Here is a 19,209-nt window from a genome sequence, read left to right on the forward strand (position 1 = left end):
AAAAATAACTTCGGTTTATCACCATCCCAGAGTGACCAGCAACAACGCAGAGATGTTTTCATGTCTAAATGTGCTGCCAGCCTCACTGCAGGTGAGTCATCGTTTCATTTAAACAACTCAGGATCTCTTAAAATTAGAATATACAGTCATTGGCTTGACCCATTTAGACATTTGGCGGCAGTGAAAGTACTTTCTTCTGCTCCTCTTCTGTTAGCTGAACTGCGATTACTTATCCTAAAGTGACCCCCCCCCCCCCCCACACACACACACACACACACACACACACACACACACACAAAAAATTAGAGGGGAAAAACGAGTCATTCTTTAATTGCAGGGTATTTCCTCTCCTATTTTTGGATTTACAATAACCCATGCACTAAACACTAAAACCTATGTTTGTTGTATAAATTACACACCTCCTCAGACATGTAGACGTGGTTGTTGAAAAAGTTCTCAAAATTTTAATTTGTTTTTCATTTAAAAATACGAGCTAATTTTTGAGAACGCCCCCCCCCCCCCCCCTCAAAAAAAAATTGTTCTAACTTGATAACTAAAATGCATGTAAAATATAACGATTAAGGTATAGAAACTTTTGTTTTGAATATTTGAAATGTTTCTTAAAACTGTTAAAAACGTGTCACCAAACAAAGCCTGCCCATCTGTCTGTGACAACCCTGTTGACATAAATATAAAACAAACATTACAAAATTATCTTTATGAAACATAAAATATTATTAAACAATATTTCTGTGGTCCAAAGTATTTATCACATTTATTTAGAATAAATATATATAATCATATATATTCCACCTCTGTAATATTCTTTGCTAATATTCTTGATATTTATAATTGAGCAATTTGTATATATTAGTGCTATTTCTTAAATTTGTAAATTCTTTAACTTGTTACTTAATTAGTTTAGTCTGTTACTGTCTTGGAGCAACTGTAACCCACATAATTTCCCGAGGGATTGATAAAGTATTCTGAAATAAATATGTGATTAATTTATTATTATTATTATTGATTTTTTTAGTTTATTATTCACTATATTAGTTTGCATAATGTGAAATAAAATAATACCCGTTTTCTTATTTCACAAAGGTTTGAATAGTGTATTTGAGGAAAGAAAATGAAAGAAATAAAAAGAAAAGTGACTGTTGAAAAGTTGGGCAGTATGTTTTCTTATCTAAAATTGAATAAATGAAAACATGAAGTATGAACGGTATGTAAGTGTTAAAGTGAAAGGTGTATCTTATACATTATAATTTGCATATTGTTTTCTCTCTCTCATTAGCTGTGCCTGGGAATGTGCCTTCACAAGGATGTTGCAGAGGAGCATAAAAAGGCAAAAGTCCAAAGCTCTAAAATAGAACGGGACCTTCACAAACATGCCAGCATGGAGAATAATGTGGTCAAAATCCTTATGCTCGGTATTTATTCATATATGTATCAGTTATATATTTTTAGTTACGTTTTGGCAAATTAAAATTAAATTAATCCTTCGATTTGTATGTGTCAGGTGCTCCAGAGACTGGAAAGAGTACAATTGTCAAACAGATAAAGATAATCCATAATCATGGATTCTCCAAACAAGAGCTTATAAATTTCAAGGTAAAACGAGTTATCTGTCCTGCCTAAAGGCCAAAACAACTTTGTAGGTGGCAGATAAATGACAAAATGTCTTTGACATGTTTCACTCAGCCTGCAGTACTGGACAATCTTCTGACCTCTATGAAGACTGTTCTGCAAGGCATGGGGACACTGAGGATAAACCTTGCTAACAAGCAGAATAAGGTGAGATTAAGAGGTCTTTGTAGTCCATTTTAATTGCAACTCCTCTTCCCTGCACTAGATGACAGTCTCTATCCATACACAACACAGCATCAGTACAGAGGACTCATCATTATAACCCAATCTTTAACAAAGAATGAAATGATGCAAATTACTTAATGTATAGTATCAAAGCACATAAAACAGTCTGAGTTCATGATGCAATTAGATGAGCCTGTGAGCACAATCAAGATGGCAAGAATGGATTTTAAGGCCATGTATACATAGGTGTTCCAAGATATCGTCATATAAAATATCCTGCCACTGTTCACGTATAAATGCCAGATAAGCCTATTTAGTATTAAATCGAACAAGAACAAGGTAGAAGACTCTGGAGTCCAGGCGTTACAGATTGGAGGCGAAAGATCGTATTTACTCTAATGCCAAAATAAATCTAGTGTCTTCTTTTTTTTTCTTTTCTTTCTTTTTTTCCTTTTAACAATATTGTCCCTATCAGGATCATGCTCGCTCCATCCTGTCCTGCAGCCAGTGTTTAGGGGACGATCAGGAGCTCCTTCCTTTTATGGCTCATGCTTTCTGTGCACTTTGGTCCGACCAAGGAGTCCGAGCAGCTGCAGCCCGAGGATACGAGTTTGAGCTGAACGACTCTGCTCTCTAGTAAGTAGATTGACATTAAGTGACTTTATGTTGCACAACACGACCAATTATGATTGATGGTGGCAAATGTCATGGGAAATTGCCCAGTAAGAAGCATAGCGTCACATCTTGCCAATACAGAGCTACGGTAAAGAGAGCGCTGAGAATAACTTGTGCTCAGGAAATGATTTCTGTGACATTTGTGTAATAGGCTTAATTGGACCACATTAAAAAAACTGTTTGCAGAGATCCAGGGAGATGAAAATTAGAGTGGCGCAGATAAAACAAACACAATTAATGTCTGAGTTTTCTTGTTTGAGAATCCAAAGATGTGTATGAAGTTGCAGTTTCACTATCTTGGCGTATGATTCAGTGGTGACATAACTTTTCTGGATTTGATAAACTGTGTGTGTTTTTAGATATTAGATTACAGCTAGTATGTTTTCAAAACAATTTATTTATTTATTTATATTATTATTATTATTATTATTATTGAAGTGGTCAGAGCGTGTCTTTTCCCTATTGTTGTCCTCAGGTTGTGCAAATGTAGATGCTCAGTTAAAAACAAAAAGCGAGCTGTGGCAGCTACACTGCAGCCTGTAAAATGTCATGAATCCTACCTGACTACTCAGCATAGATGATTTGTGTGTTGTGTCATCAGGTGAAGTGGGAATTGTTAATGTGAGTGTGGAATATGTTTTAATAAATGGCCTTATTGTTTTTCCCTGTAAGTGCAGTTATGAGACCCCCTCTCACATGTGTGATATTTTATTTAGTAAATATCTGATATTCCCCGGGCAGCTTGCTAAATTCTGATTATTATGTAAAGGCAGTTTGTTTTGCAGTCATTGTTGAAATCATTCTTAATGCATCACTGTGACCCAATAAACAAATCAAATTGTAATTCATGTTTGATTTGAAGGTTCATGACATACGTTTTTGCATTATTATTGACTACTAGTATTAAAACATGTCTCTTTCAATTATGGCTCAAAGTTAATCTAGACATGTACTGTGACTACTTCAGTTCGTTTATTTCTCTTATAAAAACCGCTACGTTCAGATAAATTGATTTAACTTTCTGAGATTTCCTTACCTTGATAGTTGAGCATAGATCAAGATGCCTTTAATGACCTCTCCTTCAGCCTGAATTAATAGTGGAGTGTAAGGGTGGCTGTAGCTCAGGTGGCAGAGCAGGTCAGCCACTAATCAGAAGGTCGGTGGTTCGATCCCAGGCTGCATCCTGGCTGCATGCCAAATATCCTTGGGCAAGATACTAACCCCGTGTTTGCCTACTGGTGGTGGTCAGAGGGCCCGGTGGCGCCTGTGTCCGGCAGCCTCGCCTCTGTCAGCGCGCCCCAGGGCAGCTGTGGCTACAATGTAGCTTGCTATCGCCAGTGTGTGAATGTGTGTGTGAATGGGTGAATGACTGAATGTAGTGTAAAGCGCTTTGGGGTCCTATGGACTAGAAAAGCGCTATACAAATGCAGGCCATTTACCATTTACCATTCATTAGGATGTCTCTTGAATTTTGTGACTTATTGGCTTAAATTGCAGGTTACTCTTATTTAAAGACCATAAGACTGTGTACTGTGGTCAGTGTTGGTTGCATGGTCTTTTAAATGGAAATTTCTTTAGTAATTTTTATCTTTGAATGTAGAACAAATGGACTGAATAGAAGCTGTTATCTCAAAGGGAAAGGCAAGTAGATCTGTTGAGATAAAGTTTCTTTCATGTGGCCAGTCTCAGAGATTTGTGACGGCTTCATTATCAGAACTCGGACTTGAGAGCTGGAGGATAACGTGAAACCCGACTGCCTCTTTGTCTATGTTTTCACACTGCTGGACCCTGCATTGATTTCTCCCTCCGGAAATGTTGGATTGGACTATTGTGATACACTTGACTCCCCCCCCCCTCATTTTACACATTTACCTAAATGTGTAAAATGACTTCTGATATCAGCTTTGGCGTCGGCTGAACTGTTCATGTTGCTAAATTGAAATTTGCTGTTACTACAAAGTAACTATTGATGTAACTGCTTTTTAGAAACAGATTCTAATCAGCACTACTTTATATCAGCTTGAATTTGTTGCTGTTAAGGAGGTAAAATTTTGCTTTTTTGTATGCACAGAATTATAAATAATGCATATTCAGAGCAAAACATTTTTTAAGCTTGTGTGATTGACTTTTCTGTAATATTATATCATTCATGGTGTTCCCCTTTAATTACTTTAAAGCAAGTAGATCACTTTTAAGCAATATTATTTGATCATCTTGCCACTAAACTACAGTTTTGTCTTAAAAAAAATGTTGCCTAGAAAATGTAAAGAATGCAATGATTTGCAAGTCTGTAAAACTGCTATTTAAATGATATATAACCCTTTTAAATGTGAATAAGTGGGGACTTTGTGATTGGTTTAACAACTAGCATGTATGGTGAGCGAGCATAACTTGGACCTCTGTGAAAGCAGCATTAATTCTGAAGAGTCACCAGGTTTTTGGAACAAATGGTTATTTTAACATGACGTAACTAAAAACTGCGTTCTTTGCAAATTGTGAGCAGCATGGGTCCATAGTAAGAGCAGGGTGATAAAATAGCCTGCCTGTTGTCCAGGCCTGTCTGGTGCATTATTAAATGGTAAGAAAAACAGTCTAACAAATCAAGTGAACTGATGAGGACCTCAGAATGGAGAAATGTGCTTTTAAAAATTGCAGCAATTTCTTTCCATCATTCAGAATTTGGATAAAGTCTGTTTGTCCATTAGACTTTCACAAGATTTCTGGAAGAGCTTCAAACTGTTAGAGCAGGACCTTTAGGAACATGCATGAATTAAAATCAAAATGTCTAAAACCCTTATTTTTAGCTCCTTGTGTATATAAGTGTTGGCATGTTTATTTTGTTTGTGTGTCAGAAGCGTCAAAGTGCAGAAAGTAGAGTCTTCAGAATTCCTGATGTTTTTCTGTTAGTTCCTAGGGTGTCTTACTTTGGAAGATGACTTTGTGAACACTTTTACTTTAACATATGTTGACCCCAAAAAATAACTGCTGGGGAGCGGTGTGCGCTTCTACAGTATGACGCATGTGAGAGAGCTGCATCCATAAATATCCATTCCTTGTTTACAGAGACTCCCCTCCATCTGCATTCTAGTTGGGCTTGTTCTCAAACTTCATCTGTGCTCCAAAGTTTTCTTTTTGTTACTTATGCTGACTTTGGATATGCGAGTATCTCAGCATGAAATTTAAAATAATCATGAACTGACTTTTCTTCACTTGTCTAAATCAGTTTGATAATAGTTGAAATAGTTGCTGTGTTGGAATAATAATTTAAATGGAACAGTAAATTGTTTGTACCTATAATTAATGATAGAAAACACAAGTTACCATATGCCATAATAACATGGCCTGTCTAAAAACACAAAGCAGCATTTTAAAAGGCTAAAAACACTAGCTGCCAATTCCTTAAACTGGGAAGTTTCTATTGATGTTTTACTGACATGTGACTACTAACCACATGACGTTAAGTTTCCCCCATTTTGGTCACATGACAAGCTGAAGAAGTGAAGAAGGGCCCAGTTACACAAGATATAGAGTGGTCCGCAACCATGGGTCATGGGGAAATGAAAAATGAGGCATGACTCCCATTAGCTGTGAGTGATTGCTGGAGACTTTATAGCAGTCACTAGGAAAATGATTGCTAAAGCTTGATCGCATATCCGCCCACCCACCAGCAGCCACCTGTTGCTGGGAAAAACAAACTATATTCCCCAGCTGATTGGAGAAAATATTTTTGTGATTGCTTTTGTTGCTAACACTTTGTTGTACTTTAAATGGAGGTAATGGACTTGTCTAGAAACACTGTCCAGCTACTCTGAGCTGTAGTGCAACACAAACAGGAAATGGAAACGGTTTGCCTTCAAAATAAAAGCTGCACCTTTACTACCACTTGGCAAGTAGTTGCTAAGTGTCTACAGACAAAAATGAAAAACTATAGGCAGCTGTGTCAGTCTAAGATTTTGGTGCAGCGGCTTTTTTGCAACCAGTTTTACCCAGTGATAGCAAGCAGCCTCTAGAACCATTGCCAAAGCAGTTGGGGAATATGCATTTTTCACCTGCAATTGGTGGTTGTATCATGTCCAGTCACACCTACATGTACAATGTAGGTGTGATCTCATACAAACTAAATTTTGGCAAAAAACAGTGACTTGTAGTCTGAAGTCATGTTCCTTCTCCTTTGTTCTTTTCCCTTCCTCCAGTTTCTTTGAGAACATGAGTCGAATCATCGCACCAAACTACGTTCCCACAGATGCAGATGTTCTGAGAGTCAGAGTGAGGACCTGTGGAATCATTGAGACACAGTTTCAAGTTGATAAAACTATGTTTCGGTAAGACACAAAGTCCAAATACGACAGTGCAAAGATTAAATAACTGTACCTGTAATACTTTTCCTTTTTTTATTTTTTATTTTTTTTAATTAATATTTTATTTTTTGAAACAGTGCTTTAGAGTGGACCACTGATTGCCTGAAAAAATATGAGAAAAAAATCTGAATCACATTTAAGATTTACTGTTTGCCACTCAATCTCCCCTGTGCTCAGTGAATATTAAAACTATTTTACCTCACTATACTTTCAAGAGACGGTTGAACTCTTTGCATGTTTGCATAAACCTTTGTTATCACTGAATGAACTCTTTTATTCCCTTAACACTCTTCCAACACAAACAAAATGAGGAAATCTGGATTAAAAATCGGCCATTATACTTAAGCCTGATGAATCAAATCCCTGCTCTCACACACTGCAATATGCTGCTGTGTACAAATATAGACCAAAACCGCACATGCAGCTGAAACAACACTCATGGACTATTTAAATAACACGGGCTGTTATTTAAATAGCAGCCCGTGTGCATTAGTCAATGCACTACAAATATTTTATGTTACATAGATTAGAGGTCTTTCATCTTTAGAAGATAACATTTTATGTAGTTATAAAAGGACTCTAGATATTGATGCATAACCACTAAAGACCAATCTGATGACTTATGTCAGGAATGTTGTAGTTGCACATAAAAAGGAATAAAATATACCAGTGGTGCTTTACGAGAAAGCTTTAAAGAAAGCTGTGATTTGTTGTTGTAGATTGTGCGCTTGTGCACAAATGCATTATTGGACAGCCAAGTAATGACTGAGTCAAGGAAATGGGCATCGAGAGCGCCATAAACTGCAACAAACGCATCCAGAATTAAAGTGGTGGAAATTACTGGGTCATAGTTTTTATGAAACTGCCTGAAGGCTGATAGTTTCAGAGATTTTTAACACAAAACCAATGTAACTTTAGCACACTGTGCTAAATAGTGATAGATTATCTACTTGTGACTGTTTCTCAAGTTATTTGTTGAAAAGTTAAGAAATGAATCAATATTTCCTGCATATCAGTTTGAGGTTATCGAGATGCACTCTGTCCAACCTCATGAGCAATTCTGAGTGAAGGCAGGTGGCTTCCTGGCAATGAATCAGTCTTGAAATATGGAGGACTTTACTCTATATTCCACTCAATATTCCAAAAGTATTAGCAGAAATATAGAGAAAGTTAGCTATGACTCATTGAAATCCCAACTTTCTTTCCCATAACTCTTGTTTTTCAGAATAACCAGGCATTCATGATGCCTCCTGCCTACTTTCCCTTCACTGTGATTCTATTTGGTCTGTGGGTCACAAACAGAATCATACCAAGACTTGAATATGAATATTTTATATACTGTAGCTGCTTCGAGGACCGCAGTGTCACCCTTCAGATTTTTTCCTGTTTTTCTTGATAAAATATGAATAATATGACGTTACTAAATTATAGTTTGTAAACTTTAAATTTGATATCTGAATGCACACAATGAAAACTGAAATATTGTTTAGATTCAATTCTCTGAACTTGTTTATCGCACAGTGCTTTTGTGTTTTCAACCAGTCTACGAGGTGACATTGGTTCTACTAGCTGCTTCTAGCTTTTTACTCAAAATGCAGTTGCAATGGACGCAGGAAAAAATCTCACCAAATTAAGGAAGCATACTGCTTTTTGTAGCAGGTGATATGATATCACTGTTGTTCAGTGGTTTCATTTAAATTTATTTCATTAAATTCATTTAAGTTTTCTTGTCTTGTGTTCTGTCTTTAAATTGATCTTAAATGCTTTTTTGTTTTATAATGAATATTTTGTTGCCCTGCAAATATGGCTAAAGCAGACTGAGTCAGTCCCATCTCTTTTGCTGAACTCAGTGTTTAAGTTGTCTATATCTAGTTCTGATCCTGTTCTTGTACTTAATGGGGAAAAGCCATAAAGAGCCCTCTTTCCATTATAAATGATGGCTTTTCTGTCCTCACTACATAAATACTGCTGTTAAATGCCACTGTTAAAACTTATTGTCACCCAGCTTGTTAACGCTTACTCTTGACCAATGGGGTAAATGCTTCATTGTCTCTGACATGAAGACGGCAATCATAGCACCCCAAAATGGGAACTCATTACCTGTGTCACCAAGACCCTTCACTTCACTTGGTGCAGAGTCTTGTTGAGATAAATTGCTCCAATAATTTAAACGGGTGAAATGTTATTTCTGAGTGTCGAGCACGCTGCCGTATGAATTGGGTGCTTATCCAGAGCTGCACAATGAGGCCAGTCAGCTGCTGGTTTGATTTGTAGTGAGACACTTCCTAACTTAAAAAAATGAAGTAAAACTACTTATACAGATTGTTGCCTCTGCTTCTCCTAATTAACTTATTTGCATAATGGCATTCCTTCTAAATAAATTGTATCATTTCTAAATATGAAATGTTCTCAGGCGACTTTATTTCAGAGCACCAAGGCCTTAGCAATTTAATTTTGAGCTATAAAATATGTAAAAGGTAGTGATTACTCTATTTCCCAACTTGTTTTTTTTTTTTCTAAATAAAGCTTAAAGTTTTTTCTTGTTGACAGGCTGTATGATGTCAGAGGCCAGCAAAGTGCGAGGAGGAAGTGGCTAAGCTGCTTTGAAGGTATTCAAGCTGTGGTGTTTGTTGTGGCCCTCAACAGCTATGATATGGCACTACTGGAGGATCCTTCTGTGGTATGTTGTCACAAACTGTGATTAGAAATCTCTACAGCCAGTGGATTTTGCTCAGTTGGAGTTAAAATTGCCGCTTTCCTGATTAGAATCGGCTGCAAGAAAGTCTTGAACTTTTTTCATCAATCTGCATCCACACGGTTTTCCAGCAAACCACCATGGTAAGTTTTTGCAGTTTGAGTTTCTTTAACCCTTTATTGGATCATGTTCTTCCTACCATTAATTGATTAAAGGGTTCAAATGTTATATTTGAAAGTTGGATATTAGAGTTGTGCCGTGTCTTAAACTTTGTGGGAATGACTGAAGGACTGTTTTGTTCATTTCTAGTATACATATTAGGCATACAAAGTCTGAGATGCAGGATATTTCATTTAGTTAAAGAAGCTGCGAGGACTGTTTCAGAGACGCTGCGTTTAGTTTTCTTTCATACTGAGAATGTCAAATTGTTTTTATGAGCAAAAATCAGCCATCAGCACCTGAACTTAATACAACTGAAGGATTTAATTTTCTTTCAATTTGAATCATTTCTGCATGATTGTGTGTTAAAACTGAACAACCAATTATAGTGTTACACGAGAAATGTGAAGAAAATCTATTTAGATGGTTAGAATTATGACTTCATACTGACTGTAGCTGATTTGGATGGATCTGAACTTGCATGTCTTGGCATACCGGTTTTTGCATACCAGTGATTTTAATGCTGCTGAATGTTCAGATATTTTTCTTTCTTTAAAATGGACCTCGAGTGTACGAACAGTTGCTTTTGTAGATATTTGAGACTGAGAGTCATGTTGTTGAAAATCCCAGTGAAGAGGTTTCAGCAGGAATAATTGTATTATTAACACTCCTTATTTCTCTCCTACAGATTCTGTTCATGAACAAAACGGACCTTTTCCGGGAAAAGATCCTAAAATCTGGAAGACACTTGAGACTTTACCATTCTAGCTATAAAGGTACATTATAGAAACCCTCCACCCACTTTTCTTTTCTAAATGTCTTTTTAAGACATATGAAGGAATTAAACCTTTATGAGATTTTTTTTTTTTTGTGAACTACAATTCCAAGAGAATTAATTTGCAACACAACACACCCACACTCTCAACCGCTAATATTCAGCTGCTTGCTAATGCCAATATCTAACCATCCAATCACATGATAGCATTTTATTGCATTTAGTATGTGTACATGGTTAAGATTTCATGCTGAAGTTCAAATTGAGCATCAGAATCAAGAAGAAAGTTGATTTGAAGTGACAGAGTATTTCAGAAACTGCTGATCTTCTGAGATTTTCACACACAATTTTTAAGCTTCACACAAAATGATCTGAAAAGACAAATTATCCAGTAAGCATCGGTTCTCTGGGTAATGTCAGAGGAGATTGAGCAAACTGCTAGGAAGGAAAAGAACTTCAAATAACTGTTATTTAGCAAAGACGTGCAGAGGAGCATCTCTGAATGCACAACATGCTTGCACATGGGGTCATTAAAATTGGACAATTGAAGGTTGGAAATGATGCCTGATCTGCGTCTCGATTTCTGCTGCAAAATTGAGATGGTAGGGTCAGCATTTGGCATTAAAAAACATGAAAGCCTTTTAATGTTCAGGCTGGTATAATGGTGTGGGGAATATTTTCTTGGCACACTTTGGCCCCTTGGTAATAATTATGTACTGTTTAAGTGCAACAGCCTACCTGGGTATTGTCACTAAATGTCCACGGTGTATCAATCCTCTGATGGCAGCTTCCAGTAGGATAATATGTCAAACTGGTTTCTTGAACATTACACTGAGTTTACTGTATTCAAAAGACCAGGGCCCGTATCCCTAAAGAATCTTTGTGCAAAAAGTGGCTCCTAGCGGCCAAATTCTAAGAAAATTCTCAGAGTCATGACGTTTTCTTAGAATTTCCCCTAAAAGTGACACGACAATCCCAGTTAATATAAAAGCTATTCCTCAAGATTCCTAGCGCTTAAAAGGGCTCCTAAGGCGAGATCTGCTAAGAGCAGGGAAGAGGACTTTTAGTGGCTTAGGAGTTCCCCTAAGCAGCTGCACAAAATGGCCAACAGAAGAGGCAGGAGAGATGTCCTGCAAACACTGGATGACAGGGAATTATTGAGATGCTACAGATTGGATCGTGCAGGAATCATGTTTGTGGTGGATCTCCTTAGAGATGCAATTACTTCACCAACTCGACGCCACAACGCTATTACACCGGAGACGAAAGTAATCACAACCCCGAGGTATTTGGCAACCGGGAAAATGCAACAATGCAGCAGTGATGACTTGGGTCTGCAATCACAGACATTGCTAAAAGCTGAGCCATGTTACCCTCGTTAAGACCACACTGGACTTGTAACGTTGTGATTTCTACTTCATTAAGGACAGCCCCTTGAGATCGGCCATCTTGTTTTCAATGGGGTCCATATGGGAGTGAAAGTACAAAATATGCCAGCTAGGATATTTATATGAGCAAAATAAGACATGAATCATTATTTGAACAGGGTGTAATGAGTTTAAGTTTTCACATATTTTAGATTCTAATGGCTATAACCCCTACAGCTTACTATTCATTTTCCAGATATTTTCTTGAATGTGAAATATTATTTACAATTACAGTCAGCATAAGATTAGAGTATATAATATGTTTATTGATTTGAGGGTACATCCTCTGCTCATTATCACCAAAAGCTCATTTCCATCAAACTTGTAGGATCAACCAATCACGGCTTTTGAAATGATGACTCATACCTAGCAACGGGGTCAACCACACCTCCTCACTAAGATAGGATTTTCCATCCATTCCTTGCTCAGAGTTCACTGAAAATGTTCTGGAATCACTTCTAAGCTAAAACTCCTGGCAAGGAATTTTTAGGTTAAGTTAGGAGCTCTCTGAGAGGATTCTCAGAATCTTTAGGGATACGGGCCCAGGTCTCAATCCAATAGAACACCTTTGGGATGAGGTGGAACAGGAGACTAACATCCTGGATGTGTAGCTGACAAATTTGCAGCAACTATGTGATGCTGTCTTGGCCACATTTCAGGTCATTTAAAGGAAGCTCTTAGTCCGTTTGGGGATTATGAAGAAAAACAAAAAAATGCCTGGTTTGAAATGTACTGATTAACCTTTGCGCAGTTAATTCTTTTTCTCCTGCTATCATAGGTGCTGATGGTGATGTGGATGCTGCAGCCCACCATATCACTGCAATGTTCTCAGCATGTAACAGCAACCCTGACAGGCCTGTGTACCACCACTTCACCACTGCCATAGACGCCACAAGCGTACGGGTGGCATTTCATGTGGTCGTTGATCAGATTATGAGGGGGAACCTAGAAGCTGTTCAGCTTGTTTAAGTCTTCTGAGACTCTTTAAATTGTTTTAAGTCATTCATTGCTGTAATTTCTCTGTAAATTCTCATGTGTGCTTTTGTCTTTTAGAACTTCAAAATCTGATGAAGTAACACTATTTAATTGTTCTTTTTCCTTTCTGACTTTATAACATTTTAAATAAACATATGCTTTTTAAGCATGTCTGATCATTTTATAATTTGGCTCTTTTCTTCTTACCCTGTCTTTTACTGTTAAAAACCCAAAAATATACATGCAGCAACATTTCGTTGACAACAGAAGGTTAACTGCAACTTTGGAAATGTTTCATTTTAAATGTTGACATTTAGTACCACTAACTTGTCATTGCAGTGCTTGAGCTAAGGCATTTCAGCTTGCAATTTTGGGTGCAAGCAAAAAATCACACTGTAATACCTCAGCAGACTGAACAAGGATGAAATACTTTATTCAAGAAAACTCAAACATTAATACATTTCTTTTCAAGCTTAAAAATTTAGAGCAGGTTTATTCTAGTCAAATGGTTCATAAGAGTAGCGTCTCTAGTGCAACACCTATTAAAATGTCCAGTTTTAAAATGTCAGTCCTGCAAGAAGTATGCTTGGTCATCTATCCCAGCTGTTGGCTTTGCTGCTTAGTCTGCTTCACAATCTGACGAGTCCAGAGAGAGGAAGACATCGGCTTTGCACCGAAATGAAGCCTTGATGTCCTGGATGCGTTCACAGCTCTGCAGGTTTGGTGTAATGTCTTTTATACAAACAGGCTGTTTGGAGAGAGGAAAAAGACAAATGGTACTGCATGAGAGAGCATCCGAAATCAATAACCTTATATATTCTGGAAACCTGAGTAAGTTGACATAAGATTTTTATTTTTAATTTTTAAGGAAGTACCATTGAGGTATTTTGCACGTAACATTTACACAAAATTTAAAGTGGAAAAAAGTGCTTAAAAGTTGTTGCTCTAAAAATAAACATTTGGAAAATTGTAGATTACAGACTGGCACAGTTAAGCTTTAAATTTTTATATTTTGCTATAAAATGAGATATTTTTTTAAAACTTAACTTTATTATTTGTGCTTAAAAAAAAAAGTACAAATAAGAGTCTAACGGTGCTGAATGGACAGCTCCTTCCTTACTGAAGTGACGGTAACAGATTATCATAAAAACAATACTTTTCATTTTTTTCCACTAGATTTTATTTATGTTTGCCTGTAAGCGTGCTATCCTTAGTCGAAAAGAAAATTAGATTTTTAAAATTCTTTTTAAAAAGCGACCACTCACCATCGTCTTCAAGAAGGAACTGGACGCCGGGATCTCGGAGAACACGTTGTTTGTTGCGGACTCGTCAGTGTCTGCATGGTGCGGCTCCTCTCTCCTCACGTAAGCTGATCTCCGAATACCGGACAGCAAACCGGACGCCCTGCCTACGGAGTAGTAGGTTGGGCCGGCCACCTGCTTGTACCATGCCTCCGTTGGACTGCAAGCGACCAGCACTGAGATGACTACAATGGGGAGCGCGAGTTTAGGAGACCTCTTCATGACGAGCACTGACGCTTGAATGTTCGCACCTCTACTCTAGAGCAACAAGTCCTATTGGAAGTGACCGCTCACTGCTTGTATCCTCGTTTTCCGAGTCTACTTATAGCGACCCGTGATTATGCAGCTAGTTTTCGTCACGGAAAGCTGCGCGATCATTGATATACTATAGGCTAGATTGCGCTTTTAGATGGGGTGTGTTTGATGCGTGTATTTCCAGGGTGACGCAAATTCTCGGTTTATTCCTGTAGGTTTTAATCAAAGGGATTTAACAAAATATGGTAAATTACAGGAATTTTTTAAAAACATTGTCCCTCCACTTACACAGGCTGCAAAATAACTGGGCAGTTGACCATGTTAATGTCCAAATGTATGGCCTTTTATTTCAACATTAGTTAATTCCGTAGGTGTTTATATGTCAGTATGGAAATCCCTCTCATTGTGTTATTGCGATGGAAAGTAGTCATAGAAACTGCTGCTGTGCAGAACAAAATACAAAGCCTTTGGTCTGTTATAAATACAGAGTTAAATGTGCTGCCTGTTGTGTATCTTTGCGTATAAACAATTCATGGGGCCAGTCTGAGAACTCCTCACCAACTCTTCATGGCTAGTGTGATCTTAAAGACCTTTGGTTGCATTTTCTCAAATGGTCACATTTCAGTTTTTGCAAATATTTAATCGTTATACCAGATCCAGACTGACTACTGTTGTTTCTTAACTGAAGCCCCTGTGTAACAACTCACCTATGATAAAGGCTGAAGCTGAATTATATGTCATCATAGAAACTCAAAATAAACAACAGACTTATTAAAAAGACATCAGATAAAAAGAAAGATGATCAATTTGGATTTTCTTAGACATGAGGAATGCCTAAAATCTCCACTCAAGACAGGCCTGCTGAAATCTAAATACAGATGATTCACCTACAGTGAACAACAGGTGACAAATCAGTCTTTTCTGGAAAACATCTAGAAAAAGAAAAGTCTGCTCAGGTTTGAAACATCATTCTTTGAGTGGATGAAACCAAGATCATCTTAAGGAAAGGACGGGCTTATCATTCAAAACATATCACATCATCTGTTAAACATGGTGGATGTGACTTGATGACACAGTTTGAACTGATCGATCAGTATTCTGCTAATTATCATTACAATTTACATATATATATATATATATATATATATATATATATATATATATATTTTTTTTTATATAAGCTGTGCATTATGTGGGTAGAATTCATATACTTTATATGACCTTTAAATATATAACTATCCATGTATTTGACAATAAGGAAGATGATTATCATGAGAATGATAGGGGCGATCGTGGCTCAAGAGCTGGAAGTCATGTAATCGGAAGATTGCCGGTTCGAGCCCCGGCTTGGACAGTCTTGGTTGTTGTGTCCTTGGGCAAGACACTTCACCCGTTGCCTACTGGTGGTGGTCAGAGGGCCCGGTGGCGCCAGTATCCGGCTGTGGCTACAATGTAGCTTGCCATCACCAGTGTGTGAATGTGTTGGTGAATGGGTGGATGACTGGTTGTGTAAAGTCCTTAGGGACTAGAAAAGTGCTATACAAATACAGGCCATTTACCATGAGAATAGGATGCCAATTATAACATTTACAGGGTGTTCCCTGCCTCTTGCCTTATAGTAGCTGGGATAGGCGCCAGTTCCCCCGTGACCCTGAACTGGATAAGAAGAGAATAGATGGATGGATAATGATTAAATAATGGTTATTATTGTTGTTAATAAATCATTTGAACATATTTTTCATTCCATTTTCTCTCTGTTTTTCTCAAGCTGGTTACTAACAAAAGTGACATACGTATTAGTTCTTGTCAAGCGTTATGTGTTACATATACTCACCTTCCCCATTATCCCCCTGTGCTAATGTCTGAAACAACGTGTTTTTATTACTGTAATATTAAAGATAAAACATTAAAAATGTGTGTAATGATCATTTGAAAGAAGATAAATGCAAAAGTGGCTTTATGCTAGGCTACAGATGGTAAAGATCCACAACGCAGCTGCAAAACAACCCAAAAATATCTGAAGACAAATAGATTGCTCTTAAGTGGCTGAGTCAATAACCTGATCACAAGCATGTTATTCATTTACTGAAGACAGAACAGAAGGCAGAAAGACTCACAAAGGAGCAACAAGTGAATGCAACTGCAGCAAAGGCCTGGCAGAGCATCTGAAGAGAGGAAACACCGTAGACAGCCTGAGTAATTCTAGTAAAGCTCTTATGAAGTTCCTATGATCCTGAAATGCAGAAAAAGCTGGTTATCTAATCATGTCAGCCTCTCAGTTCACAGCTAATGCAACTGTAAGATTTTAGTCTTACACCACCCCTTCACCTCCACACTTTATTTTTCATAATCACTCAATCCAAAAAGGCAAATAAATGAAACACATAAACCAAAACAGTGTCTTATGGACAACGACACAATGTGCACATTGTTAAACAAAAAATGATTAAAAAACGCAGCTCCCGATTGCTACCTCTGCTCTAACTCTGCTTTCACCACAACAAAGCAGCATCAGACTGTCACGCACATGCACAGGGGATGGGGTTTCTCGGTACTGCTCTCAGTTAAACGGCAAGAGATATCGTGTTTCTTGAAACTGCGGCTTAGATGACCTGATTTTAAGTCTTTTTTTTTTCTTTACAGGAAGCAGTGTGTACAGTATCTAGAGTACAAAATCAGTAAAGAAGAAAAAAAAAGAGATGTTCATTTTGAGAACAAAAGATCAAATGCAAACTTGCAAATGTCTCTTCTTGTGAGCATTTTAACATCAGAAAGGAGTTTCAAGTATGTATGAAGAACACAGACACCTGACATGGATGTTAATGTTGCTGTTTCTGACAGGTAAATGCAGCACTTGTATCTTCTTTAATGTTTTACAAGAATGCTAAACGATTACAGCTATCGAGTGAATCTGTCTTTTTTAGGTGTTCTCTGCAATATGTGGAAAGTGAAGCATCAGCAGCGTCTTATTTGTGCAGTCAAAGGCTCCTCAGTCATTTTTCTTTGTTCATTTCAAAATCCTGACAACCAAACAGTGAGGGTCCTGTGGGGTCACCTACAGCCTGCTACTTTAAAGGCTCGCTTAATTTCTAGCAGTTTACGAACTCTTTTCACAAGATTCCAGTACATCGGAAACACATATCACAATTGTTCTTTGAAAATACACCAGGGGGAGTGTAGTGATGTAGGGAGATACTTTGTCAGATTTAACACCATGTCTAATAGACCTCATGAAGAAAATGCCCCAGTACTGAAGGTTGTTGGTAAGTTTTTGTTGCTGCTGTTGTTGTTCTTTAAATAAATAAAAGCTTTTAACAGTTAAGATTAAAGTGTCGCTTTGCTTTTTCAGATTTGACTATTTTTATGTCAAAACCTTCTGTAAAGGAAGCAATAAGGGAAGGCGACTCTGTAAATCTCACCTGCATGAACAGTTGTGATGGTGGTAAGATTTCATCTGCGTACACCTGGTTTAAGAATGGAGAGCCATTACACGAAGGAGCAGCTCTTTATTTAACAAACGTGTCCCCCACAAGCTCTGGAAACTACACTTGTTCTCTAAAAACACACTTAGGATCAACTTCAAGCGTCCTGGGTATAGATGTTGAATGTGAGTACAAGACACAAGATCAGTACTTTAAGGTAAAAAGAAATAATTAATGATGCTGAAATAGTAATGAGTAATGATCTCCTACATTCTGCCTTTTAGCATCTTAAATCTCTGAACTGTTTATAGCATTGAATAACTTGATAATGGGAAATGTCTAAGAATTATTAGTGAGAAGTAGATCAGTGAATTACACTATTTATACTGTTATATAGTCATTGAGGTATTACGTCACAGAAATGCACGGGGGCTTTTAATGACTGTCTAATTGGTATGATATTTCTGCTCAAGCTTCTGGGACTTATTTTAAAAATAACACATACGCAAACTAGCTTTAATGTGCACACTAAAATACATTAATTCTGATGCAAATATTCTCATGCAATATTTATTTAGTCTTAATTAAAACTTCAGTCTTTTCTTATTATAAGCTAAACTGCTATTGTTACCTACACATAACAGATCTAAGCTGGATGTGAACCCCGGTCTCTAGCATGAGAGCCGTGGGCTTTATATGCTGCCATCAGTTCTAGTCACCTACTGCTGACTCATAGGGAGTTGAGTAATGTGCAATTACGTCCAAGGATAATTTCTGGATAATTACACAGTTTTTGTGACTTTGTCACTGCACACCAGCACAGTGGGTTTTAAATTAAACAGGCAAGATGTGATCAAAGTCCAGATATTCAGCTTTAAATTAAGGATCTGGAGGTTAGTGTACTCCTAGTGCTTGAAAAATTGGGAAGGTTGCTTCTTATGTGGTCCTTTGCATATTTCTAAATTTTCACAATGATAACTGACAACGATAACGCCCAAATAATAAAATTAATTTTCAGATGGCCCTAGGAACACCACAGTGCTTGTCCAACCACCTTTGGGGGCAGACCCTGGCAGCGACTTTACCCTGATTTGCAGCAGTCATGCAAACCCCCCCGTGGAGAATTATACGTGGTTCAGAATAGCTGCAGGTGATTCTGTAAATGTTGGACATCAGCCAGTGTTCCACCCTAGGGACAGTGACCAGTATTTATGCAGTGTCACCAACAAACACGGAAGTCAAAACTCTTCTGTTGTCACTTTAAACATTAAAAGTAAGTAGGTTTGAGTGGCTGGTGCTATTGGATGCTTTCTGACTCGTATCAATAACCATTAAAAGTTTGCTTGGCTCTG

At 37.5% G+C, this 19,209-nt stretch overlaps 2 protein-coding genes across 2 annotated transcripts; one reads left to right on the forward strand and one right to left on the reverse strand.

Moving 5' to 3' along the window:
* Nucleotides 1-52: 52 nt before the first annotated feature.
* On the forward strand, nucleotides 53-12,873 carry LOC308412214 (guanine nucleotide-binding protein G(o) subunit alpha-like; the record flags this gene model as incomplete). The annotated part of the gene is made up of 10 exons (XM_080906386.1): nucleotides 53-91; nucleotides 1,298-1,433; nucleotides 1,523-1,614; nucleotides 1,705-1,797; nucleotides 2,291-2,451; nucleotides 6,684-6,812; nucleotides 9,399-9,528; nucleotides 9,615-9,686; nucleotides 10,391-10,478; nucleotides 12,683-12,873. 10 exons carry the CDS (start codon nucleotides 53-55, stop codon nucleotides 12,871-12,873), a joined length of 1,131 nt encoding a protein of 376 aa, XP_080762512.1.
* A 625-nt stretch (nucleotides 12,874-13,498) lies between these two features.
* LOC308411661 (neuropeptide B-like) lies at nucleotides 13,499-14,402 on the reverse strand (the record flags this gene model as incomplete). The annotated part of the gene is made up of 2 exons (XM_080905631.1): nucleotides 13,499-13,627; nucleotides 14,145-14,402. The coding sequence occupies 2 exons, from the start codon at nucleotides 14,400-14,402 to the stop codon at nucleotides 13,499-13,501; spliced, it is 387 nt and encodes a 128-aa protein (XP_080761757.1).
* Between the last annotated feature and the right edge of the window lie 4,807 nt (nucleotides 14,403-19,209).

This window comes from Rhamphochromis sp. 'chilingali' (assembly GCF_963969265.1).
Source record: "Rhamphochromis sp. 'chilingali' genome assembly, chromosome: 15".
In the NCBI taxonomy this organism is placed as follows: domain Eukaryota; kingdom Metazoa; phylum Chordata; class Actinopteri; order Cichliformes; family Cichlidae; genus Rhamphochromis; species Rhamphochromis sp. 'chilingali'.